This window comes from Coturnix japonica, chromosome 1 (assembly GCF_001577835.2).
Source record: "Coturnix japonica isolate 7356 chromosome 1, Coturnix japonica 2.1, whole genome shotgun sequence".
NCBI lineage: Eukaryota > Metazoa > Chordata > Aves > Galliformes > Phasianidae > Coturnix > Coturnix japonica.
Window position 1 is genome coordinate 55,500,580 of NC_029516.1, and position 26,669 is coordinate 55,527,248.

At 45.9% G+C, this 26,669-nt stretch overlaps 1 protein-coding gene across 4 annotated transcripts; it reads right to left on the minus strand.

The window, feature by feature from the left end:
• Window positions 1-93: 93 nt before the first annotated feature.
• On the minus strand, window positions 94-25,286 carry LOC107315955 (pseudouridine-metabolizing bifunctional protein C1861.05-like). Of its 4 annotated transcripts, none has more exons than XM_015866911.1 (21): window positions 25,045-25,286; window positions 23,220-23,323; window positions 22,480-22,594; window positions 21,014-21,188; window positions 20,354-20,465; window positions 19,616-19,722; window positions 18,650-18,776; window positions 18,220-18,340; window positions 17,856-17,941; window positions 17,201-17,325; window positions 15,593-15,652; window positions 10,924-10,990; window positions 9,860-9,954; window positions 8,761-8,889; window positions 7,170-7,284; window positions 6,235-6,372; window positions 5,399-5,565; window positions 4,892-4,980; window positions 673-2,346; window positions 327-450; window positions 94-239 (listed from the first exon to the last, which is right to left on the minus strand). In XM_015866911.1, the coding sequence occupies exons 1-19, from the start codon at window positions 25,269-25,271 to the stop codon at window positions 2,151-2,153; spliced, it is 2,355 nt and encodes a 784-aa protein (XP_015722397.1). In that variant the 5' UTR covers window positions 25,272-25,286; the 3' UTR covers window positions 94-239; window positions 327-450; window positions 673-2,150. The 4 variants fall into 4 exon arrangements, with proteins under 4 accessions (XP_015722397.1, XP_015722413.1, XP_015722419.1 ...); XM_015866927.2 differs by having other exon boundaries at window positions 25,009-25,092; XM_015866933.2 differs by lacking the exon at window positions 25,045-25,286 and having other exon boundaries at window positions 23,239-23,908.
• Window positions 25,287-26,669: the final 1,383 nt, after the last annotated feature.

The window sequence follows — 26,669 nt, forward strand, 5'->3', positions numbered from 1 at the left end:
GTGAGTGCCTTGTTGGCAGCAATAAGGATTGTAGGGCTCAAACCCAGCATGCAGTATCCAGGAGCGTTAAACAGCATGAAAAGCACAGAGAAAGAACATTTTACAGCCGTTTATTGAAGGACCGAACATGAAACTCAAGCAGGAGATGTTGATCTCAGTGTCAGAACAGCCCCGGCAGCTTCAGGCTGAGCTGTGTTGCTCTGGGACTGCGTGCCCTTGGATGCTCTGCAGGAACCCCCCTGTGAAAACAAAGCCCAGAGGGCAGCCATGCTGGCTGAGGCCTTGAAGCCGCCCAGAAACCACACAGTACCACAGGAGCTGCTTACTTCTCTGCCGGGAGACGGCCTTCAGACCACAGGTGCCGGGCGGCCTGCAGGTGTAGAGCCCCAGGCAGCCGCCACAGTCAGAGGGCTTCTGGCAGGGCCGGCTCTGGATGCCATGGCAGGAGTGCTGCAAGGGGAGGCAGCAAGCTCAGCCTAATGCCAACAGCCAGGGGGGCAGCTCGTCCCCCCAGAGCAGGTTCTCCCTCACTTTAGTGGTTTACGGGAGAAAACACCCAGCAGCGTGCCCTTATGACCCAGGGCTGGGCGCCGGGGACACCCTGCTCTGTTGGAGAGGTGCCGCAAAGCCTACCTGCACCAAGGGCAGTGGGCAGCCATGCCCTGTGCTTACCGTGTCGCTGTTGAACTTCCCGTAGCCCTTCAGGTGATGGCTCAGCCCCAGGCTCCTGCTGCGGAGGGGCTGTGGTGGGCTCCTGCGGGGCCTGCTGGGGGGGTCCCGCATGCTGCTGCCTGTGGCCTTGTAGGGAGCCCCAGAGCCAGGGCAGAGCTCTGCCAGGGCCTCCCACACTGCAGCCTGGGGGTGGCTGTCATCTACCTGGTTGTCCCCTCCATCTCCAGCTGGCCGATGGTTGTCTGTGGGCCTCCCAGCTCTGAGCTGCCTTGCTGGAAGGGCTGCCCAGTCTCCCAGTGCCTCTCCATGTGCTGGGAGCGGGGAGAGCTGTGCCAGCAGCAGGACAGAGGCTGTCAGCACCCAGATCTCCATCAGGATTTGGCTTGGCTCAGGGATGCTCTGCTCAGTGAGGCTTGGGAACAGGAGCTGAAGCTGAGGCTGCCTCTCTTCCCCAGCACCGGTTGAAAGTCACTTTTATAGCACCAGCGCACGGCTCTTTTCCCCCGCCCCTGCCATGTCCCACCTCCCCTCCTGTGAGCTAACCAAGCGGCTTGTGGGAGCCTGTCCCCCTCTCTGCACTCCCAAACAGCCCAGCACCCTCCCACCAGGCCACCCAGATCCTTTCAGTGATGGGTACGTGTGTGTGGTGCAAGCACAGCGTTTCAGCTGAACAACACAAGGCTTTGATAAAGGGGGGCTGCTGGTCAGTGTGTGGATCCCTTTTGTCTCCATAAAGCTGTCTGCTGTATTTTTATCTTGACCAAATTGACCTAAGTAGGGCTGCCCTTGCTAATGAAGATGCTGTAGGTGTTAAAAGCAGAGGGATTGCTGTGCAGCCCTATCCTGGACAGGGTCAGTGCTCTGTTCCTGGCTTTGCCACAGACTTGCTGTGAACTTGGCACAGTCATTTGAGCTACACAGTTTGTGTGGCCATCTGTAAAGGAGGGTCGTGCTTTCCCTCCTCCCTGAAAAAGACCAAGAAAATGCCGCACTTGCTGACTAGCTTGGGAACACCTATGAGGTTGTCCTACAGCATTATGTTCCTGTCAGCTGCAGCTGAACACTGGTTGTGGTCCATGAGACCTCCTGTAGAGAAAGAGGTGTGAGCAGCTGCTGGGCCTGCCTGAAAACAGAACAAAGAAGTTCCTTGGATTGGCGCCTCCTTCCCTGATGGTTTACACCAAACCAAAACAGGTGAGTGTTCCCCATAGGGATGTGAGATAAACTATTGGCAGGCAGCAGACAGAAGACCAAAGCAGTGGTTGTAACTCATGAGAGAGAGGAAGCAACAACAGAAAAACATGATTGTGAACAGTGCAATACAAGTTGATACCAGATGCACTCCATTGGGACTTAACCTCCCAGCAGCTCAAGTCCTCTAGTCAGCTTCTGAGCTTGAAACTGAAAACATGGCCTAATTCTTGGAGACGGTACTGCTGGGTGCATGAGGAGGTGATGGAGGAGAAAGCGATGTCAATCTAGTCCAGCTTCCATACCTTCACCTCTGGCCAGGGCTTGCTCTGGACTTCTTCTTGGCTGACGGTGGACGTGCTGATTGCTGGGGAGATGGGCTCATAGGAACGGAGAGACAAACGTGCAGCCAGCAGGCCCATCCGGACACAGGTATCTGTGTCGTGGTTGGCAATTATCCCTGCAGCAATTCCTGCCATTAAACTGTGGAGAGAAAGAATAGCAGTTCTGAGCCCTGGGAACAGCTTTGGCCTCAGGAACATGGCTGGCTGGAATGGAACCCATCTGAGGGACGTGGTTAGTGGGGACAGTGGTGGTGGGTTGATGGTTAGACTCAATGATCTCTGTGGCCTTTTCCAACCTTAATGATTCTATAAATCCAGATCAACGCTTACAGAAGCAGAGTATGTCTTAGAGGAGGGATGAGGTGAAAATAAGAAGTTTATGGGAGTTTATTACATTTATTTTAAAATGCGGAAGAACAAATAGTGCTATTGATTTGCGTTTCATTTGCTTCTCACCTGAGAAGTTGAAGTCACACCCCATCCCACCACATTTTCTTTTCTCCCCAGTTCTCCAAGAGAGGCTGCAGAAACTAAAGAGGGTCTACAGAGGGAAGAACCTATTTTAGCTTTCTTCTTTTAACTATTTTGTCACTTCTCTGCTCCTTGGTGGAACCTTGTTACATTCCCTCCTTACCCCCATTGTGAAGGTGAAGATGGGCAGAGAGGTATATTTCCCAATGTAATGTGAGAGGAGGTGGGGAAAAAAAAATCCAGAGCTGAAATGAGATTTTGGATTCAGACTTCTGCCAGCTTCATCTGTGATTGTCCATTAGAGATTGGCCAGTAAGAATGCTGTGACTGCTCAAACAACAGGTGTCTCCCACAGGCAGCAAGGAGGCATCAGAAGTGATGTTATCACCTGCTCAGCTCTGTTGAGGCATGGGGACATGTAGGGTGCTGCTGGTGGTCAGCTGGGAACAGCCAGGATTTGAATGTAGCTAAACTCAGGTGTGATGCTAGGAAACTGGGGAAGGACAAAAGAGAAGGGAAGGTGGAGGGAGAAAATAATGACATTTGAGAGGAGGAAGCAAGGGCAGGAAAACACGGCAGCAGGGAGGATTAATGAGCAAATCAATGTGAAAGGGAAAATGACTGCTTTTCTGCACTCTGGCTAATTACCTCAGTATCGTTCTTTTTTCTTTTTTTTTTTTTTTCTCCTTAACAAAGGCACAGAAGATTGTGGTTTTCAAAACCATTCAATCTCTCAACAGCTCCAGAGACTGAGAGTAAACATTTGGGGGTGCATCCCCTAGTGATACCGTGTGCGGGCAGGCAGTGTTGTGTTGCCAGGGCAGCTGGGTGCAGGGAGCAAACAGCCGCAGAGCAGCATCTCCAAGGGCAGGAGAGCCTTGGGATCCGAGCAGGGCCACGGCCTCCTGGATCAGCATTCCCTACACAGTGCTTTGGAAGGACTAGGGCTCACAAGGCTGAGCTGTGTGTCTAACTCTGGGTTGTACCCTGCTGCATGGTCCCTTAGAGGAGGCAGCAGGCCAGCCTGTTTCATCTGTTTGTATGCCAAAGAGATGGCACTTCTGGCCCATTCTGGCACTGTTCAATGCAACAGGATCTCAGAGCAGCTGCCCCTGGACAAACATGAGTGCTGTGAAAACCCCTGTGTGAACCTGGGGACTCTGAGGAACAGGATTTCTGGAGAAAACATCAATATGGGATTAATATCCCAAAATTCAGAGCCCTGCAAACTTCCCACACTGCTGTGTTCAGCTCTACGGCACTGCACAACATGACAGCCTCCTTCACAGTGCCGCACTGAATGCAGCCAACTCACTTGAGAGCCAGTTTGGGATATGAGGAGTAAAGAAAGATTCTGGTGTTAAGTGGATGAATTAGCTTGGCAAGAAGATATTCATTGGCTTTTTTTATTCTGCCCACCTAAATAAGGAAAAAGGAGAGGTGCTTCTGTGTTGAGTTATTGGTAGGTAAGAGAAGAAAACAGAAAGGAATTATCTATCAGATGTGGCCTTTTGGTCTGGCCTAAGGCAATGAAAGGAGAGAATCAATTATTGCAGCACATGAAGCAATAATAATAATAATAATAATAATAATAATAATAATAATAATAATGTAAAAAACCCCACCAGAAACCTGACTGCTACATAGAGTTTGACAAGTTAAAAAGGAGTATAATGAAATACTTCCCTGACAGAAGGAGAATTGATCACTGAGGCTAGGAATAGTATGTGTCATTTCCTATCTCTATGTGCAGCAGCGTGAACAGGCAGGCGAGTTGCACAGCAGACTGTTGTGAAGCACAAGCTATTGCCAGAGGCAAGTGCAGAGCCTGATGTAGTTATTTTACAGGGCAACTCCAGCTCCTGAGGATCAGTCCCACTTCCACTGGAGGTACATGAGTTAGCTGGTAAGGGTGCTTTGATGTACAATGGTTTACTCAGCTTTCAACAGCTCAGCCCAGAGTAATCCAGAGCTACAAGATGGCTATGGAGGGCTTTTATCTTAAACAAAAGCAAACCTAATAAGAGCAAGGCTGGCTTCATATCTTGTGAGACATATCTGGTGAGCGCTGCAAGGAACCAGTTACCAGTCCTGTTCTTGTGGCTGCTCCTCAAGCAGCAGAACATTGTTTATCTTTGTAGTAGAATTTAAAAGAAATCATGTTAGGGTGGTTCCACGTGTAGCTGGGGAATACAGAGAGGTTAGCAATGTACCTGTCACCGGCTCCTGAGACGTTGACTATCTCCTCCCTGCTGACAGGGATGGCAGGGTAGTGGGCAGCACAGAGGCTGGCAGCAGCGGTCTGTATGGGGAGAGAGGGAGGTCAGTGAGCACAGCTCAAGCTGGTGTCATACAGACACGCATAGACGCCAAAAAAGGGGTACAAAAATAAACCAATAATCTTAATAATCTTTTCTTTTTTCACACTTCCAAGGAGAACTGTGATTTAAATTCCTGAAAATGAAGCTTACAGTCATGAATATTCAGGAGAAGCACATGTGAAATGAGCTGGCTGTAAGCACTGCTGCCAGGAGCCAGGACAGACAATTTTCTTCGCTAATCCTCAGAGCTGTGCGTTCCACCCACAAACACGAACATTTGCCAGCACTGATGCCATGTTTCCCAGCATCGCTGCTTCACCACCAGAAATAGCAATGATGCTCTGCAGTCCCAGACCAAAGCTGCTGAGAGCCCAGAGTTAGTGTTTCCCCTGCCCTTACCTGCTCATGAGGTGTTGGATGAAGAGAGATGCTCCCTCCCAGGCTCCTGCCACACAGGAGGACACCGTGAGCACCGAGGGTCACAACCACACAGCATAGGTGGGTCAGCAAAGGGCGGGCCAAGGCTGCTGCCATCTTGATAATGTCCTCCAGGCTGGATGGTGCCCCTTTAGAGAGAGAGGAGGAAAAGCAAGGGCATAACTTGAAACGATCTCAGTGGGTCCCTTTGTGGGCTGGCAGCCTGTAATTAGGAGCAGCCCACACAGTGCTCCTACTTATAAGCGCTACTGAAAATGTGATATTTTTTCTTTTCATTCATGGGAAACATGATTTTCCAGTATTAAATTTCCATACTGTCAATCCTATACTTCCCTGGAACTACACATGTCTATAGAGATCAAAAACACCATCCTGAAGCATGACTTCCATGTTTTAATGCTTTTGGGTTTCTGATTGCATACAATGCAGTATTTCATTTCCCCAAAGGCTGGTAATGTCTCCAGGTGCCCTCAGAGCATCTTCTGTCACTGAAATATTTATCAACTAGAGATTGCTTTTATTTGGGTGACAAAGTGAGGAAAACGGGACCTCTTGGTTTGCACAAGGAGCCACGCTAGGCCTGCTGTGCTCTTTGATCGATCATCGGTTTGGGCTGGGCCAAGCAACCCACACAGAGATGGCTGAAAGGTGGAAGATGCCAATTCCGCTTATAAATTCCCACTGCGTTATAACCCAGTGTGACTGACATGGGAGATGGGGAGAAAATGCTCTCTCCTGGTCTACGTTATGTGAAATAAGCAGAGTCAGCATGACTGACTCTTCTGAGTGTTCAATACCTGCTGGCAGAGGGTTCCCAAGAGTCCGGTTGATTGCTTTTAGCTCTTGCAGGTTGGGGGAGATGTACGTGAGTGCTTTCCAGCTGTCTGAGAGGAATGGCTTAGAGGCCTTGTTCTCATCTGTCGGCTCGTAGCACACTTGAAGGGAAGACTGCAATTGGTTAATGAACTGATTCATCAGTGTTGGTTTTTTTCTGTATCTGAGTGGGACACAGAGCAGGAGGCTTCATGTGATCTGTATAACTGGGGCTGTTTCTGCAGTGTATCAGAAACCTAAATATGATTTCCCCCACACTGGGGTCCAGGGTACCCCAGTTTTCCTCTTTGCTGCTCAGCAATGACAAAGATGCTTCTGGCTCTGGAGTGATACAACCAGTCTTTGGATCTCCCTTAATCTACTTTGGGAACCTCTGCAACATACTAAGAACATCATCTCCTTCTTCAGGATTTGCACTTAAAAATGAAGGCATAATTGCAGAGGTTTGGGAAGCCTTGTGAAGAGTCCTCAGCATGCCAGAGAGTAGCCCTGTGTTTTATGGGAAGTGGAAATCCTCCCAAACGTTGCTTCAGCACTTGTTCTGAGAAGCAAACTCCATCGCTGCTCAGTGTGGCAGAAGCACATACAGCTGTGCTTGCCTTGAGATTTAATGCAAAGAGAACAGCTTTTTCTGGCTTTCTGGCAATGCCAAAGGGTTCTAGCTCCTATGTTATAGCAGATGTTATTTAGCTGCAGAATGAGGCAAACTCAGAGAAAGCCGAAGTCTTTCATCCGTTTCAAATAGAAAATACATCATAGTGTTTGGAAAGGAGCACTCGGTAACAAGCAAATGCTGGGTATTTCCAGCAAGAAGTGGAGAGTGCTCAGAGTACATGGAGCATCCTGGTGCACACACCCATAGGAGCCATGGGGCCAGGACTGGGCAGGGTCTCCTTACCTGCTAGCTGATGATCTCTAGCGAGTTGGCAGATGTACTGGATAGTGGAAAGAGGCACATTTCCATCAATGCAAACTAGTGGGGCCCGGCACAAATTCTCCTTGAACTGGGACACCTAGTGAAAATCCAAGACACAGAGCAGAGACAGACCAAGTCATTGAAGAGAGGCAAAATGATTGCTAGTCATAATCAGGACGCAGGGTTTTCGCTTATACTGCAGCTCTTAAACACAGGAATGAACATAAAGAAGTGATTCCCTAAGGAAGCTGGATGTCTACTTTCATCTCTTCCCCTTCTTGTTCTCTGCTCCCCATCATTAAAAGGTGGACTTGACAGTTAGAGGCCCTGCAGCAGAGGAATACAGTTTGTTCCTCACTAGGCCCATTTGATACTCCTGGGTCACTTAGAGACGTACAAGGAGACGGAAAGCTGCTATTTAATATCTCTGTAGGACTCTCTGTGCTCTGCTTGTTTTGACTACGCCTTTGTTTGCTGCCTACTGAGGCCCTGGAGTGTGTCCAGAGAAAGGCAACGGAGCTGTGAGGGGTCCGGAGCACAAGTCTTATGGGGAGCAGCTGAGGGAACTGGGATCATTCAGTTTGGATAAGAGGAGCTCAGGGGAGACCTCACTGCTCTCTACAATAACCTGAAAGGAGGTTGTGGCGAGGCCTAAACGTCAGGCCAGCGCTACAGGCACTCTTGCAGCCTCCCTCCTGTGTCTCTGCTAATCCTGGCTGAAAGAAAGGCTGCCAAAATGCACTTTGCAGCAGAAGATTGGATCAGAATTTCCACTGGCCACAACTGGTTCGTAAAGCTCAGGAGAACTAATCTGTCATGTAATGGTTTTCTGTGCCAAGGCCTGGGAGAGGCAGGGTGGGGATGAAAGTGGGAGCAGTGACCATATTTTTCCCTCACTAAGAGCCCCCCGATAAGTAAATTGCACTTAACATTCATGTCGCTGCTAGTCATGAAGTACAGGATTTGTTCTGTTGACAGCAGAACGAGTAGGGAGGAGGGTGCAGTGATGGGGGGTTTCACCAAACCAATCTGCAATTACTGCTTCCATTAGCCCTGATGTTTCCAAGGGTTGCACGTGCTGAGGAGCAGTGTTTGTTTATACAACTCAGCATGGAGAAACAGCATGGATGGTGGAGGGAGGGAGTAGAATAGGAAAACTTACTTTAGGTAGTGTTCTGTCTACATTTGGGTTTTTTTTTTTCCTTAAAAGGGAGAGATAAAATTTCTGCAGGTAGACTGGATTCACTGCTGGCCTTAAGATGCCAACAATGATAGGTTAATTGAAATTCATCGGTGCAGGGGATTCTGGCCTGCACGTCATGGGATGGTAGCAATGGTGACTTTTTATGGAACAGAAATATAAAGAAGCTCCATCTGGATAAGCAGCAGCAGGTACCTCTTGTAGCTTGCCATGCTGCAATCTCAGTGGCCAGTGTCTGGGGTTAACTTTAAGAATTTCCACGTTCCCTCTGCACACCCACTCCCTTCTGGTACAACTTTACTAGCTGGTTTTTGTCACACCTCCACACTGCTTCTCATAAGCAGAAGGTTGCAAATCAGCTGGCATGCATACGTATTGCTCTGTTATCTGCTGGTGGATGTCCATATCTCCCAAGCCAACGCTCAGTTCCCCAGCACTGGTGATCATAGCACTGTAAGTTGCTGTGCTCTTCCCCTCCAGCTGCAGGATGGCACTCATGTCCTAAAACAGGGAGAACAGTTATAAAAGGGGCACGTTCCTCTTCTCTGTTACACTTGGCTCAACTTAAATATTCTTTCCCTGCACCCACCCAATCTGTGACAGCAGCCCAGCTCATTGTTTTCCCTTCATCTTTCAACTTTCATTCCCTAACCCTAACCCTTCATCCTCCATTCTCCTTACAGACAAGCAACATTTCAGAGGTATCTCAGTCTAGGTTGAATTCTAGAGTTCTTGTTCTTTTTGCTGTTTTCATTGAGCTGCTCAAATTACCTGTACTAAGGGCCCCATGTGCTCTTTCTGTCGGTATAGCAGGACTCTAAAGGCACCAATAGGCCTTAATGGCCCTGACCAGCCTCAGCTGGGGCCTCACCCATAGTCCTGGCTTTGCCCTCAGCTCTGCTTTTTCCCCAGCTGAGCATCTGATGCTCTGGATTGGGGTTGCTCCTGGCTCCCTGGTGTCAGAGGATGAGCTGCTGCTGAAGTCAGGTGTTCCTCTAGTGTACAGCTGTGTGTGTATGCAGCTGTGAGATCCTGTTCTTCTGAACCTGGGAGGCACATAGCCTTGGTTCTATGCTTTCTCTGTCTTGTGGCCCAAATCAGGCTGGTTTTAGCACTGCTTTGTTTATCCTGAGGGTCAGGCTTTGCATATTTCTGGCTGTGCTTAGGCCTTCCTAATTGTTTTTGCAATTCTTCCTTATTTATTTCTCTTTCTCCTTCAAACTCCACTCCCTGGAGCTGAATTAAGACCATGTGGTTCAAACTTCAAGCTCCACATACATCTAGTCTGTATTCTGGGGGTAGCTCCTCAGCTTTTAATGGTCTGTACCTAAGCAGCACTGAATTATTCTCCCTCTTAGTGATGAGATGTGATGGAAGGCGGCTTTTATGTTCGCCAGGGTTAAAAATACTTTTCCCATTATATAATGCCATCACCTCCGTTCTTCTTACAAGGCATCAATGTGAAACATACCATGTGGTGACAATAGTGCAGGATGGACTCTGAATGTTCATCCTTCCCAACAGCTGACAGAAAGAGAGGGGTCAGCCCAAGACGGCTTAAGCAGTCTAGAAGCAAATGAAAAGACATTAACAGGTCTGTCAGAGGGAACTTATGCACTTCCCTGGCATTTCCTGTACCCATCACAAGCATGCAGGCCTGCCGACATCACTTCTGTGTGTGACCTTGCCATGTGGCTGTTCCAACAATGCTGTTTTACTAATGGGTTCATGGGAAACCCTTCCTCCCCTCCCTTCAGGTTACCACAGTTCATTCCTCAGTGAATGGGTTGCGTTTTTTCCTCAACCTTTCCCCATCTGTGATCTGAAGTGATAGTAGATGTGTGTTAGGAAGACTTGGGATAGATCAAAAAGCCAGAGCAATCCTAAGATCTTCATGTTATTAACTGTGTACTTAGCAGGGGAGTTGAAACTAGATGATCATTGTGGTCCTTTTCAACTCAGGCCATTCTATGTCCTCCTGCTAATTTCAGCACTCAAACACTGGTCTGCTTCTGTCTGTGCTATAGCACCAGGCACACTGTGGTCCTTTGCTGTTGCCACTGACTGTAGCCCTTTCTCTCCTACAGTAACTTCTGTGCTCCATTTCCTCTCGTCCTTGATGCATGGTTGAATAAACCACTTTTGAATAGGCATATTCATTTCAAATCCTTCCTTGGGACATACTCCCATTGCAACCACAACATAGCATTAATTCAGCACTGAGGACTGGGCTGTTCAGCAGCCATTGCAGAACAGTAGTGCTTATTTAACCTCAATTTGGTTAAATTTTTGGTCACTGTGCTACTTACTAGTTAACTTCATATTTGAGGTTCTTTATTCTCCGGACTCCTGCCCAACTCCCTTCCTTCTCATTTTTTGGAGCATCCCTTGCCTTTTCCAGGCAGTCTGTCCCCTGATGTGTTGCCTATTGTGTCTCAGATCTGAACAGTGCTCAAGAGCTCCTGCTGTTGAAGGAGTACCAAAGAACAAATCAGAGCTGGCAGGCACCCACAGGCAAACCTAAGCACTAGGTACCTGCCAAGTTTCTTCCAACGCCGCCAAAAGTTCGTCTCACTCTTCCAATGTTTGTCTGCCCACCACCCTGGAGGAATAAATCATTTATAAGCAAAGCTGGAAGACCTACTTGGTATAGATGCCATGTCTCTATTAACATCTGAAGTGAAATTGATATTGCTAAATCATAGAGCAGCAAATAGAGACCATCTAGGTTTGCGAGCACTGCAAACTCCCACAGCCCATCTAAACACATCAGCTCTGGTGACAAAGGCCCGTTGCCTAGAAGGGGAGATCATTTTGGTCTCCCCGTGCATAACTATCTTGATTTTATTGACTACAACCTCTTTGAACAACACCAAGGAGTGTTTTGGTTGAAGAGCAGCCTTCTGAATTTACTTGCTCACATCAGCACTGGGACTCTGGAGCTACTGACCCAGACTTGATGGGCTCTGGAACTGCTTTCCAGGCCACCCAGCTCCCACCTGTAAGGAATTGTTTGTTTGCTTGGCTTTACTTTTTTCACTTTGAAGACAAAGCAGGTTTGTGTCACCTTTGCCAGTGCTGCCTCTGCAGTACTTTATTCATTTTAATTTATCTTTTTCTTCCCAAGCATCTCTCTCTCCAAAAACCTTTCTCCACCTTTGTGGTTACCAGCTTCTCCTTTCTCTCGCCTCTGTCCATCTGTCACAAATGGTCAGATTGCCAGAGCACAGGCAGTTCCTCATCCATCTCTTCCTCCTCCTCCCAGCTCTCATGCCAGAAGAATTACCTCAGTAAATGTCCAAATCTCTCTGGGCTTCACCACTGACTATCAAATTGCTTTATAGCTCTTGACTCATAAAATCCTGAAACATCTTTTCTACTTCTGAAGACAGTTTGCCACTGGCATTCCTAATCATCTTCCAGATAATCCAAGGGCTTTTCAAGAGTAGGTTGTGACGTGAAAGAAGAAAGGATAAGATGTCCTTGCAAAATAAAATCTGAGAAGAAGAACTGGTTAAACAAACTTGCAGGTATATGGCAGGAGATGCTAGCTTAGCACCTGCATGTAAATCTTGTTTGCTGGACAGAACAGAGTTATAGACTTTAGAGGATACAAAGATAGTTCTAGTCGGGCAAAACAACAAACTCTGAATCCAGATTACAAAGTACATATAAACAAAGGTGGGGGGTACTTGCTGGGGAGGGTGAGTGTGCGATAGGGAACTGAGATGAATGTGGACCCCAAGTATCTTAGACAGTGGGGAAGGGGGGAAGGGTTCACTAGCATTGGGTACAGGGATAAAGTGTCCCCTGATAATTTGAGAGACCCCATAGGTGCATGCCCCAGCGGATTCTCCCTGCGTTCAAACAAGGAAAGCTTCTCTGTCTCTTTTGGGGATAAAGATAATGAAGCAAGCCTGCTGGAACAAAAATTTTCCCAACAGGTGTTTGGGTGGCAAGTACTGAAGCATGTGCATACCCACACAGTGCAGCTCCAGGCCCAGATGCTCTCTCCCTGTATCAGCCCAGACGCACAACAATACCTCCGTACATACTCATTTTTCTTGCTTGTAAACATTCTATCCTTCCTAAGCAAGCAGATGTGTTGCCATCTCAGGGTACAAGATAGTCTTCCTCCCTCCTCTTGCTGTTCTTGGACCTTCTTTGAACTTGCCCCAAAGCACTCCAGGGACCCTTCTTCCCCTGTACTGAGCCTTGAAATTACAGACAGTACATCTGTCCTTAGTACACAATAAGGTCTTCATCCAGTCCTGTGACTGCAAGAGGCTGTTCTCCCTACTGTGTTCTTTATTTTTTAATTTTTCTTATATATAAGTATATATATATATATAAAAATTTTTATTTTTTACCCCCAGGCTCCTTCTGTTTCCCTTGGCTCTCCCCAGTTGTGCAGTCAATTTGACACGGTGCTAATTCTCCACCCCTTTGCTCTTCTGCATGGCAGTTCTCCAAGCCCTGAACTGTTTGGACAACCTGAGTAGAATGCCATGTAAGCAACCTATCGCCTCTGTCTACCTTTCCACTACTTGTCACTCCTCATTAACCCAAATGCCTCTCCGTTACATTTGCTTACGCTCCCCTTGAATTGCCACTGGCACTGCCAGGAATACGGCTGTTTCCATCTGTGACTGTCTCCCAGTGAGTGTTGCAGATTTCCAAAGCACTGAGCCTGCCTATTTTAGCTCTGCAACTTACTGTGCATAATAGAAAAAGCCAAGGGAAAAAATACATGTACTCCAAAGTAAAAAGCAAGGATGCTTGTTTAGGCAAGTCAAACAACATAGCTTTGAACATGGTCCTCTATTTCAGTATTAAAAGAGGATACTGACTGTCATTGGTAATGAGCACAAACCTTGCTTAATGCAGTATCATCATCTATTTTTCAAAGCTGATGCCATCAGGAACACTAAAAATACACACAAGCTCCTTTTTTCTGCCTGGCACGCTGCTCTTCTCTTTCAGTTTGCCCCTGCATCCCAATGGCACACATTCACCCTCACAGCAGATGAACCAGCTGACCACCAGTCGTGGGTGCTCCCTGCTGTTGTACAACTCCACAAGATCTAAAAGAAATGAAGCTGCTAAATTACTTTAGAGTGCATGCGATGAGAGATGATGTAGCAGCTTGCTTGGAAAGGCGAAGAGACAACTGACTGATCACACCTTACTGATCAGTCTGAGCAGTACTTGAGAATCTATTCGATGTTGCACTCAGGGGAAAGGTGAAAATGGGCTAGTTTAGATGGTTTGAAATATGACTGAGCTTTCTGGCAAGGCTTCAAGGAATTGAAAGGGTTTCTAGGACCTCTTTCAGCATCCTACAAAGCTTGAATTCCTAATGTAAAGATAACTCTGCTCTTCCTGAAGTTGTGGATGCCCCATCCCTGGAAGTGTAGAAGGCCAGGTTGGATGGGGCCCTGTGCAGCCCAATGCAGTGGGCTGGAACTAGATTATCTTTGAGGTCCCTTACTACCCAAGCTATTCTATGATTCTCCTGAATATTCTAAAACCATTATAACCATAACTACTTGTCCAGCACCTTTCCCAAGCCTAGAAAATGTTCATCTTTCTCTGCTGGTTACTTACATGCAAATAATTACTTAAAAGGCACTTCACTTCTGGATAGCCTTGAAAGCCACATGCAAGTTAAAACTAGTACAGAATACTGCTGTTTTCTTGCTAACTGGGATAGCATGTGTTGCAAATCTCTACAACAAACACAGCATGTGTAAGGGTGGGACCTGCTGGGTGCTAAGCAATTTGGAAGTATCCTTAAAAGCCAAAGCAGAGCATTAGCATTGAGCCTGTTTCTTCTTCTGTGCCTAACCACAGAGGCTGTCAGTTCCCAAGTCCTCCTACAGCTTGGCATTTGGTTAACTGCCATAATGGGCCTTCAGCTCCAGGGTTTGCTGCTATGCAACATTAAAAATCTTCATTTTCCCTTGCCATCTGCTTCCAATGGGGTTTGTGACTGCCCTCAGCCCCTCACCACAACACGCATGGCCCAGGGGTCTGTATTCACTACTGCTATACCAGCAGGTGGTTTGCCTGCCTCTGATTACTCCTTGCCCTGATAGCCTAGTGCAGGCTATGCGTGTTCTCAGTTCAATCACAGCTGAAGCTGTTAGACTTCTGGGTTTGAAAACCTGCACAGCTGTTGCTATAGTACATGTCACATAACTATTATGATAGTTTCCTTTACCTCCATATCATTTAATTTCCAACTTCCTTAGCAATAGCTTCACCAGCTGGTCTTCTCCTATCTGATCAAGACATCTTCACAGTTGTCCCCATTTGAAGGCAGGAGTTTGCTATAGGTTTATCACTTCAGCAATCAGCACAGAGATTTGAGACACTAAACAACGTACAAGCAAGCTCTACCACCTCAATCTCAAAATAAATAAATAAAATCATGTAGGTCATATTATGGCTGCTGTTCGCAATGGGAAAGTCTTCATGTCTTTAGCTTCTTGGTCAAACCACAATGAAACACACAAGTTCTAGTAACACTTAAAATGCCTATATGTTTGGTTTTTTTTTTTTAAGCAATTTTTTTTCTTTATGACTTAAATTTCTTATGATTGAGGAAGATGGTTCTTATTTATCTGTAAATGCTACTTTTCTCAAAGGCTTCTTACCACTCTGGGTACTTCACAAGTAGTCTGGCTCCTATTCCGGCTGCTAAGACAGCCTAAGGCAGCCAGAACTGGCTCTTACCTGGGGATTTCCTCACTCTAGGATCTAATCTTGAATTACATATAGGTTAGCACAGTGAGAGTTTTCATCTATTGCTTCTAGCTCTTTGCAAATGTACTTTATGAATGACCTGGGCAGCTCTTCTACAAAAACAGCTCTTTGGGTTTTTGGCATCAAATAATTACACCGGGATACCTGTTGAGGCCAGAGTGATACGTTGAGATGGTAAAGATATGTTGCTCTGTTCCTTGAGAGGCAGTGACTCTCGGCACATGAACAGAGCAGATCAATGTGTGTGTATCCACCTAGACAACATACCAAATACATATGACTACAATTCCTGTGTGTGTGCCTACGTGTTCATACAGACACAAGGAAAACATGCACTGACACCATCTTCTCCCCACCACCCTTCTTTGGATTGGCAACCCTGTAAAACTAGCTGGAAACTGCAGTGGTGATAAGCAAGCTACTATAGATACTATACCAGGATGACAGAGTTCTGTGCCTTGGCTATGAAGTCAACGTTGATACCTCCAATCACCACCTTTAAAAGGAAGAAAGAAGTAGAAAGTGGTTGGAAGGAAAAGTTACAGTTTTTTTTTGCTTTTTTCCACCCTCTTGAAAAGCCATCTGATTCACAGACTGAAGGCCTGTGCTTTTTTTGGTTGGCTAGACACAGGTCTGTGCACTTCCAGTCTGAGAGAATGGAAATCTCTCTTCAGTGTTGTTTTCTGAATTACGCCTGCTGATATGCAGCCCCAGCACGGTAGGCAGGACGTTACAGAGAACATAGAGGGGTGCTGACAGTTTGATTGAGGGGTCACAGGGTATAACAATTTTTGACAGATTCAATCTCAGAAAGATGGAAGCAGTGCTGTCTAACAGGAGTGAGAGGAAGGTTGGATAGGGAGGGCTTGTTCAGCCTGGAGAAGAGAAGGTTGTGGGGTGACCTCATTGCAGCCTTTCAATACCTGAAGGGAACTTACGGGGAAATGGGTTTTAAGTTAAAAGAGGGAAGATTTAGGTTGGATGTTAGGGGAAGTTCTTCACTAGGAGAGTGGTTAGGCCCTGGAACAGGCTGCCCAGGGAGGTTGTGGATGCCCCGTCTAGGAGGTGTTCAGACCAGGTTGGACGGGGCCCTGGGCAACCTGATCTAGTAAAGGTGTATGTTTGGTGGCCCTGCCAGGCAGGGGGGTTGGAACTACATGATCCTTGAGGTCCCTTCCAACCCGGGTCGTTCTGTGATTCTGTATGAAATAGATAAAAACGGGCAGAAAAACGTAGTCATGTCTTACAAGCTCCCAGAAATTACCCCAACCAGTAAAACTTTATGGATCACTGTCTTACTGTCCCACAAAGCCAGAAAAAGCAGCACAGCTCCACAGACAGAAAGTTCCCAGATTCTTTGGGGACATAAAGTTCTTTTTTCCTCATTCTATCAAATGCCAGGTTACTGCCTCTGTAGTCACTGCACTCTTTTATGTTGACAAATCCTACTGCAAATGGGTTTTAGAATCTTTTTTTCAGCTCTCTAAAGACTACCTAAAATAGATTTGCTGTAAATCACGTAGCGCAAATGAAATCTAAGATCGTGAATGGAGTATTAGAGTTATAATGGATCACATTTGGGGTAAGCGGCACATCTTGTAATTCTGGCAGCCATGAGAAGGAGACCAAAGAAAGAAGATATTTATAAAATGTGTGTGACTCAGCAGCTCAAAATATCCTCTGCCAACACCCTCTTCCAACTCTACTCCTGCAGGCACATAAATTCCCTGGCACTGAGAGAAACAGAGTTGAAGTTGTGCATAAGGTCACAATAAAAGGTGAAAAAGTGATGAAAGTTTTAGTGGATTCAATAGTCAAAGATTTAATGGGTTTAGGCCATTGTCACAGTTCATCCTCTGTAAATAAAAAGGGAGAGAGTATTTAGCTGTGAATAATAAAGAAAATTAAAGAGAGAATGTCTGCCAGCATAAAGGAGACTGAGTGGTCGCTGGATGAGTCACCTTACACCTTTGGAAATAGATAAAAACCTGTCTTCAGTGCTGCCAGCAGACAGGTTTTATGTGGAGGACAGCAGGGGACTCACTGGCTGAGGCAGGGTTGTGTCCCTTCTGCGAGGCAAGCTCCCCTTCCTCGTGGCTTTCTGTAGTTTGCTCAGGGCCACTGCAATGCTGCTGCCCACTCTGGCATTGTTTTGGATCAGAGCAAGGTCTGTGTGGCATTTTTTTGAGGAAAAGAGAAAATACCAGCGTGACTGGCCCAACAGAAGCCTGTGTGGGAACTGCCTAGAGGGAGAAAGCAGGAAATGCATGCTGTGAGACCTGGGAGATTTGATTCCCAGAAGCCAAAATCCAGTGGAACATATGCTGGGTTCCAGTACCGTATAAACCTGCTGAAGTTTTAAGTATTCACCTTCTTCTGTATCCATGGAGAGTAAAGCTAACATCTTCATTTTACAGAAAGGGAATAGAAGAGAAGGCCTCACAGAAGATGAGGTGTGAGATGTGAGGGATTTCTTGGACTATCTGTTTTGGCATCTCATTTTTAATGCAAAAGCAAAGGAGGACAGTAAGGGTGCTACTGGAAAATTGGGATGCAGTTACTGAGCTTTCATCTGTTTGTAGGTAATGAAGCACTTGCCCCTTGCTAAACTGTCAGTAAAATAGCAGCATTTTCCAGCAAACATCATTGGAGGAGATGATACACTACTCCTTTATTCACTCCATTTAGTAAAAGGATACTAGAGTCCAGTGATTTCCCATTGGTTAATTCATTGATCTTCTGTAACAAAAACGGGGTCAGTTCTTTGCCTGTAATCCCTTTGGACCTGCAAATGTAAAGAAAATTACTGAGACAAACTGAGCTGGGACAGCATCAGAGTAGAAGCACTGCTGTGAGCAGATTAATTTATCACCATAACCACATAGCATAAAAAGTCCTGTAAACAAGCTTCAGGGTAGATAAAACCATGGTGGAAACCTTGTTGTGGGCTCATCCACACCCAAGGTTAAGCTGTGCTACAACCCCTCCAGCACTGTCCCTGAAGTCACTTAATTCCCCAAAACCATGGAGCGAACAGAGGTTAAGGCCTAGGCTGCTTCTCACCTGGCTTCACTGAGAGCTTGCTGGATGGCATCTTCAATAAGGTGGCCCGAGGCAGCTTGCTCCTGGGGACAGGGCACTGCTATCAGAACACCGCTGCTCAGGCCAAGCCCCAGAGTGCTGGCTGGGAGAGGACAGGCAGATCGTTAAGAGGTTCTCTTTGGACAAACTGAATGCTGAAGGAAAAGGACAGAGAGTAGTTGCAGGGTGTGTGAACCCACAGTGCTGGAGCTGTTCTCAGCTCACCCAAGGAAAGGTTCTTGTCCAGCTAGCAGTTTACATCCTCCTATTTCTTTTGAGGCTGTTTATACAATAAGAGGCAAAGACTTTCTTAAAAAAAAAAAAAACCAAACCAACCAAACATCAAAAAATGACTCCACTTCTTAACCCTCTGTTCCAGGGCCTACATGGGTCTTTCCCTGCTGAAACACACCAATAAGTTTAGCTGCCTCCTCTTCGTCCTGGACACGATATGGTGCCTGGTAGCCACTCTGGCTTGAGAAGAAGGCTGGGAACATCCTTGACTCTCCAAAGGCAGCCACACAGACCCCCTGAGTTTCCTGTAGAAATGGAAGTGACATAATCAGTAGAGGAAAAGGGGATCCACAAAGTGATATGGCTTTTTCCTTCCAACCATCTAGAAACTGTCATTCTTTAGAATCACAGCATTAGCACAGGGTTTGATTATTTTTGCATGTTTAATCCATCCCATTCTATTCTGTTCTGTCACCAACCTTTTTCAAAGCAAAGAGCCAGACATGGTAAGTAGTCAGACAGAATCCGGCATATTGAAACATGCGAGACACATGCGTCCTTTGCTCGGAGCTGATCAAAAGCAGGGCAGCTGTCACTAGCACAATGCTGAGTCCAAGGTAACAAGCTGTGACCTGAAGTTATGCCATGAGCTGACAGGAATTTAAATGAGTTCTATTTGTGATTGGAAATTATTGACTCCGGCTGTCACCTGAAGTGCTGACCCTGGTGGTTTCCAGTATAACAAACCTTAAAAATGGACTCTATTAAAAATCATATTGTTTCCCAGTTTAATTATGGCTTTGTTTTAGATCTAGCTTGCCTGATTCATCAGTGTGGGAGCATTCTCCCAGTAGACAGAAAAGTGAGTCTGAGCCCGGAGAAAAGGCCATAGCCATTTGGAGCAGTTGCTGGAACAGCCTATGGGGCACAAACAGGATGATGCTAGGGGGTATCCCAGTGCCCAAATAGCCTCAGACTAGAGAAGTGAAAAGACGGGCATCCTCACATCACATCCTCTAGTTATTTGTCAAAATCTTAGGCTTAATAACTGCCCCAGCATCACTGGGCCCACTTTGCCCTGTTGTATGCATTACACTGAGTACGTAATCACCTGCTTTCATGCTCAGCAGCCCATGATACCTACCAGATACTCCAGTGTCCTGCCAATATCAAGGATAGACTTGACTCCTGCAGATACAACGGCAACTGGAGTTCGTCCTAGCTCTGTCAAGTCAGCACTCACATCCAGAGCTGTCAAGGGACAAGCAGCTGTTGTTTATGATAGTGTTGCACCTCTTAAAAATCTGTGATCTGCCCTCTTAAAAAGCCATGTCTGTCTCCTTTTGTAAACACTTTGATCCACACACAAATATTACAGTTTTAAAGCATGCTTTTAGATGCTACGGTTCTAAGGGAGACTGAAAACAAAGAAGTCACTTGATTTAGGGCAGAGATGCAGCCTTGCACCGGCGGTCACAGTTGTTGGTTCGCATCAGTAAATAGCATGCAAAAATATGGTCGGCAAAAAAGAAAGGACAAAGTTCAAGAAGATGGGGAAAAAAAGATGATTTTGGTAGATTTCAATACTGACACAACTGGCAGAGAAACACAACAGAAGTTTTGCTGACCTCTGGAAACCCCCAGTCCAGAATTTACATCAGAAAGAGATAGCACTCAGCAGAGTGGTGTGTTTACACTATACTAGGAATATATATAGCTAAAAGGAAAGTATGTACTTAAAGGTCACAAACTACACCGACAAAGCTGCACCACATCCCAGGTTTCCAGAGAGCAGCATGGACTAGGGCATAGACCTCATTTGTGGTGAGACCCACCTCCTCCTCAGCTCACAGATGAATGTAGTATGTATTAATTTTCTTACTATTCTCTCCTCCCCGATGGACGCCTCCAATGCCTCCTGTCACAAACACAGGGATTCCTGCTTTGTGTGCTGCAATCATTGTTCCAGACACGGTAGTTCCACCAGACAAGCCCTGTATGGGACAGCAGGTCACAGGCAGCCCCCAGTGTGACACAGAGAATGCCACGTGCAGGCAGCTGTGGTTCTGTTCTGACAAACAGCAGCTTCACAGCAGCCTGTTGACACAGTTAAGTGAAATTCTGACACAAATATTCTTTGCAAAAAAAGGCAGAGGATTCATCATCCCTGCTACATAAGCTGTTCTTGGTCTGCTAATAGCAAAGGCCTTCATTCTCCAGGGCTTTCTAACCAGAAGGGTTCTCGGGCAGCTAATGTGGCCATCAGCACTATGTGCATACTTTGGGGTGACTTGCTGTCACGTAGTGCATGTGTAATATGATGATGCCTTATCGTGCCAATATGAATATTCTTCACATAGCCAGCCAATCCTGAGTGACTTTTCAGGAGCCCTATTTCAGGTCTGCTATTCCCTGACTCAGATATATTTTGACTCTGGACACACGTGCTATCTCAGTGAGGCTTAAAGCTACCTGGCTTGAAGCCGGAGACCAACCTGTTGCTGTATTGAAAACACCATAGTAGAAAGTCAGTGTACCATACCTGGCTGAGGACATAAGGAAGATCTCTCCGAGACACTTTAACTACATTTTTACTGCTTGCCAAGAACTGAAGTTCCTCATCTGTGAGTCCCACGTGGATTTGACCCCTTAAAATACCTATAGTGGCTGGCACTGCTCCATTTCTCATTATGATTTTTTCTACCTCTCTGGCCATGCTAGAAGAAGACAGACAGGACAACAAGCACAATATTAGTGAGGCAAACAATCAGGCAAGAAACCTGCCAAGCCTCATGGCTGGCATTCCCTGTTTCCAGTTTTGTGCAGTTCTTTGGATTTCAGCTAAGTCCAGTTCTGCTTCTGTATCTTCCTCGTGGCAGAACTTTACACCTGATTTTGCAGCAGTGCAGAACTACTCAGAGCTCCTGTTCTAAGGACAGCAATGGACAGGCTTTATGCTTCATTTCTGAGGCAGGAGCTGTAAAATAGCCTGGCTAACCGGCAAACCTATTTGTACACTACACTACTAAATATCAGGGATCTTCTCAAATTAGAACCTTTCTGTACCTAATACTTGTTATTTCTGAGATCACAAATCTTCTCAGAAACCCCAGAAAATTCAACTCCTACTCAAATGACCAGGATATATTTTTCTCATAGACAGTGAGATACGGGGTACCAACAGTGTTGAAAAGCTGCAAGTTGAGGATATTCTAAGGTTAAAAAGTAGGCCTTTCTAAGCTTTGCAGGCTTTATACTTGATCATTTGTGGGATATCCTATCCTTTTTTAGCAGCTATCTTTACATCTGTTAGGCAATCTTCAACTATTAAAACTATCTATTCCAAAAAAAAAGATTTTTTAATGATTCATTGTAAGATGGAGTACCAGGCAAATTAATGGCAAGGTAAAAGGCAAGATGGAGAATCAATACCAAAATCCTCCTGTGCTTTGTAGAAGCTATAGGATGGAGAGGAGACTGCTAGCAGATGACTGTGTAGATTGCTGTGGTTTCTGGCACTGTGGCTCAGTAAAAAAAAAAACTGAATCTACAGGATGTGAATAAATAAAGGTGTTTATTTTTTCCTGCATAGGGCGCAGAAGGCACTGAGAGGGACCATCAGTTCTCACAGCAGCTGCTCTGAGTGGTGCCAATGAGCAGATTTCACTGTTGCGTTCCAGTCCTTTTTGTATCACAAAAGGTATACAGAAAGAAACTACAGGGGAGTTTTCAGTGTCTGTCATTGTGCAGCCAGTAATCGTAGTATCTCTGGCTTAGAGCAAATGATGACATTATCTGTTGCCACATTTCAAAAGAAGCCAGAAATGTAAGGTGTTGGGTAAGGAGATAAATAGGTATGAATGCATGTGTCCTATGGTTCTGCTCTACTGGGAAGTCCAAATACAACTTTTTTTACACCAGAGCTTAATTTCTGTATCTCTAGCAACCTGACATTTTCCCTCACTTTGTTTTTACAACGTTGTTGAACAAGGAACATAAACCCACAACCTCAGATTCTGAGGATAGGCCATGCCATGTGTAATGATGGTGCTCTCCAATGCTACGACCGGTCTCCCCTCCACCAGGGCTTCCTGTATGGAGGGCTGAATCCTGAAATAAGAACCTGGAGATAAATGAAAAGAAGTCAATTATTTGCAGGGGTATTTGCAGTTACTACCGAGCTATTTTATAAAAGGTAACTTGTCATCATCACAGTAAATTCATTCTTCTCCTCAGCTCTTCTTTTGTGTGGGTTTGCAAGTAACTTCATGACGACTAAAACTGTGTTCTGTGTGATTGAGCTATTTACAAAAATAAAATATTAAAAAATTAAAAAATCACCATAATTAATACAAATAACAACCCTCTTCATGATCTGAATGTTACTCTCCCACTGTTGTTACAGCTGTGTTGCTACTGGCTCCAATAATATTACTTTAATATTACTTTAAATTGGCGTTGCTGTGAATGAACTGAGCACTGTAATCGTGCCTGAATAATGCTATATTTTAAGAGTGCAAACACAAATATACCAAGACTACATACATAGTAAGACTATTGTGCATCAAAATGTCACCTACTTTTAGTGGTATTATCAAACAAGGGAATTCCCTGTGCATTTAGGACCTGAAGTACCCTCCTGAAAGCTGGAATAGCTGCTCATTTCTTTGCTCCCAAAACACTGCCTGCTGTGTTCAGATGAAGAAGATGCTTTCCACACAGGGACTGTCTTGGAATACACTACTCACCATGCAGAAATCTTCTCACCTGCGTGGTCCTATGTGCCTCAGTGGACACGTGTCTTGCCAGTCTCCAGGTTATCTTCGCAATCATCTTGTGCAGAAGGATGGTCCTAAGATTACAAAAGTCAGGTAAAAATGGAAGTAGTAATTTAGCAGTGATGTGAACAATCCTGGGCTCGCCCAGCAGACTGCCTGGAAAATTCTTGTGTTTCAAGCATGAGCTGGGGTGCCAAATCAAAATGTTAAACTGAAGAAACTGAGTTGAAAGAGCTCATCTAGCCCAGCCCACTGTTGATGCTGAAATCGAGGTGGGAGCAAAGGAAGGGAGTAATAAAGTAAAAAGACTTCTGAAGTTCCTGTTTTGATTTCCAAAGCTACTTGTTTATGAAAATTGCAGGCTCAGCCGCTGTCACTTCCAACCTGAAAGATCACAAGGATAAAACTGTAGGAATACTTTAAAGAAATGTAACTATTTTTTGCTGGTGTCTCGGAGGAAACAAGCAGTTCTCTAAAATAAAGAGTGAAGCTGAGGACTGGAAAGCCAGATTGTAACTGTAAGGAGGGAAGAGAAGCTCTTCCTAGAGCCAACAGTGCTTTATGTATGCTCATGTTACATCATCTTTCTTAGCACGAAGTGTTGGAAGCAGAGGCACAATTCAGCCCCAGCAAGATCTCTAGAACTCCTCTCGTCTCTTAGCAACTCCTATTCACTTTAATTAAATTCATTTCAGGACAGAGAAAGAGGAGGAGAGAGTTGCAAATGTTAAGAGTCTGGTCTGGTCTGGGCCCCAGGGCAGTCTCCCTCAACTCCAGGCTGCTACACACGTATTTTTGCTGGGCATTTGGCCATATCTCTCAAGCCTTCCTATTCCTCACCCCTTAACTGTGAGGAAAGGATTTATTTCTTCAGTCTTTTGTACCTATTGTTAGTTTAGATAGGAAATTAATTAGAGTACGGTACTGTGTTTGTGTTACCACAACACGGCTCTGATCTCTGCACAGTGTGTGGCATTACAGCCATAGAAGCACAGCACACCCAGGAAATGTGTTTTGTTTTGATTTTTCAGACCCTAAAGGCTCCAGCTATACAGAGCAGTTTGGGCCGTGTAACAGGGAGATTCTGCGGGACATCTCCCAGACCATCACACCATACATCATCATGACACACAATACACACCCAACCAAAACAAGGAGACTTGTTTTTCTACATTCAAAATCCACTTTTTAAGACAAAAACCCAAACAAAGTTTATGGAATCCTATTGTTGCATGGACGTGGCACAAGCTTTGCTTCATGCTTACAGCCCCTGCTTGTGCAGTGCTAGGATCACAGCCAGCAGCCTGAGAAGTTCATGTAAATGCTCTGCTCTCGCTGAGGGTGTGTACACACCCCTCGCTCTCTGGGGCAAAGTCAGCCTTGGAATCCATTCATTGAGCCACAAAGGTTATGCCGAGGAGCAGTTGGGCTGCTCGAGCAGTGCTCTGAATTTTAACAAACCCCTGGACTCTGAAGCGCAGCAGCCAGGAGTGCCCAAGCTGTGCTGGGTGGTGCATACAAACCAGCTGTCCCCACCTGCAACCCAAGAGGAATTAGCTGGTGTTGGCTGGAAAAACGGCCAGCCGGCTCGGGGTTTAGAAGCTTGGCAAGCCTAGCAGTAAGACATGTCTGACCTTAGGCCCCGTAACAAACATGTGCGCGCTCCTAGCACGGGTTTTGCACAGCTCTCACGCAGTGTGGCCTTCCTCCCTCCGCCAGTCTGGCCCTGCTCACCTCCCCTCACCATCGCCCCGCGCACCTGCCTTGGTGCAGCACTGCCTGGTGTCCCTCTTACCTCCAGACACTGCCGCGTGCACAAGGCAGGGTGGGCCCTGGAGCTGTGCCTGGGCAGCCCTGGCAGAAGGCGTGACGGAGGGGCTGGAGCTGTGGGGCTGACAGCCATTTATTATTAACCACAGGCGAGCTCAGCACTGCGGCCAATTGCTGCCTGGGGCTAAGGGGCGATTTCGCTGCAGGGCAAGGGCAGCTTCTGCGGTTATTTCTGTTCACGTGGTGCTGCATTTTCCCCTCACGCTATAATTCAGATTCTTTTGCTGCTCTATAGATATATATATATATATTTAATGAGTGAATTCAGAAATCACTAAAACAGCACCTCTGTAGAATGGGTTCCTTTGTACATAGTGATAAAAAGCAGAGAAACTGCGCTTATGCTTTCCCTGTGGGTTTGCCAAACACAGCTCTCAGCCTCCCAGAGGAAAATCATAGGATCACAGAATGGCAGAGGTCGGAAGGGACCTCAAGAAATCATCAAGTCCAAACCCCTGCTAAAGCAGGTACCCTACAATAGGTCACACAGGTAGGCGTCCAGGTGAGTCTTAAATGTCTCCATTGAAGGATACTCCACAACCTGTCTGGGCAGCCTGTTCCAGTGCTGTAGATCTCATGCTGGTGGAACTCCTCATGATGCAGAGAAATACTGAGCACAGTACAGTCTCCTGCTACGAGGACATCATGTTCTAACAGGTGTAGGTTGGTTTCAAACAAGAACTTTGAATAGAAAACCTCTGTTGCATTGTAAAAATCTGTGATACTTTGAGATCTAATGCACTGACATTATACAGGTGCAGATCTTGTATTCTGCAGGAAATGTTATGTTTCAGAACTAGACAGCTATCCCAGAAGGCACTGACTTGCTGGATTGAAGGCAGATATCATTCTGTGCAACATAAAACTATCAAAAGCAATTACAGATGTATTACTGTTATGTTAAATTCAACAGCATCTGATTTTACTGCAATCCATTGGTTCATCATCTTTCTCTTCAAATCAAGATCAAAATACAATCTCAAGCCACGGACACCCAGTTCAGTCTGTGGTATCAGTAAGTCACGGTAACAGCGTGTTTCTTTATTTACCATTTTCCTCTTCAAACCAAGTGGAAAACCCAACAGTTTCCTTCCAGTCCCACCAAGGACACGGGCTTCTTCCTCTCAAAGCTCTTCAACCTTGTATTGGGTAAATGGGGACATGTGATGGAGGACGTGGAGATGGGAATGCACACCACAATGTTCACCAGAATCTAATTAGAATATGAAGTTAAGATCTGATTTCATAGATAGAATGCTTGCATATGAGTAAATGAGCTGTAATCGTTGTTTTAGCTGTGGGAGAACCGACAGCTCATTGTAACACACAGCTGAAACACATAGGGCAGCACCAGGAGACTGAGGGGCAGCTGAGATTAAAAGCAATAGGTCGTAAAATGGAGTGACAGCCTTGGCGCCAAAGGGAAGGCAACCAATGTCATTTACCTGGACCTGAGCAAGGCCTTTGACATGGTTCCTCACCACATCTCCAAATTGGAGGGAAGTGGATTTGATGGGTGGACAACTAGATGGATAAGCAATTGGTTGAAAGGCTGCAGACAGAGGGTGGTGGTCAATGGCTCTATGTCCA

Bases quoted from the DNA above. Each gene is read 5' to 3' on its own strand.
- LOC107315955 (XM_015866911.1), bottom strand. From the start codon at position 25,271: ATGCAGCACCACGTGAACAGAAATAACCGCAGAAGCTGCCCTTGCCCT. The intron at 18,777-19,615 runs GTAGGTATCATG...CCATTTCTACAG, and splicing joins GCAGGACACTGGAGTATCTG to GAAACTCAGGGGGTCTGTGT. The intron at 9,955-10,923 runs GTACCTAGTGCT...ATTTGCTTCTAG, and splicing joins CGTTGGAAGAAACTTGGCAG to ACTGCTTAAGCCGTCTTGGG.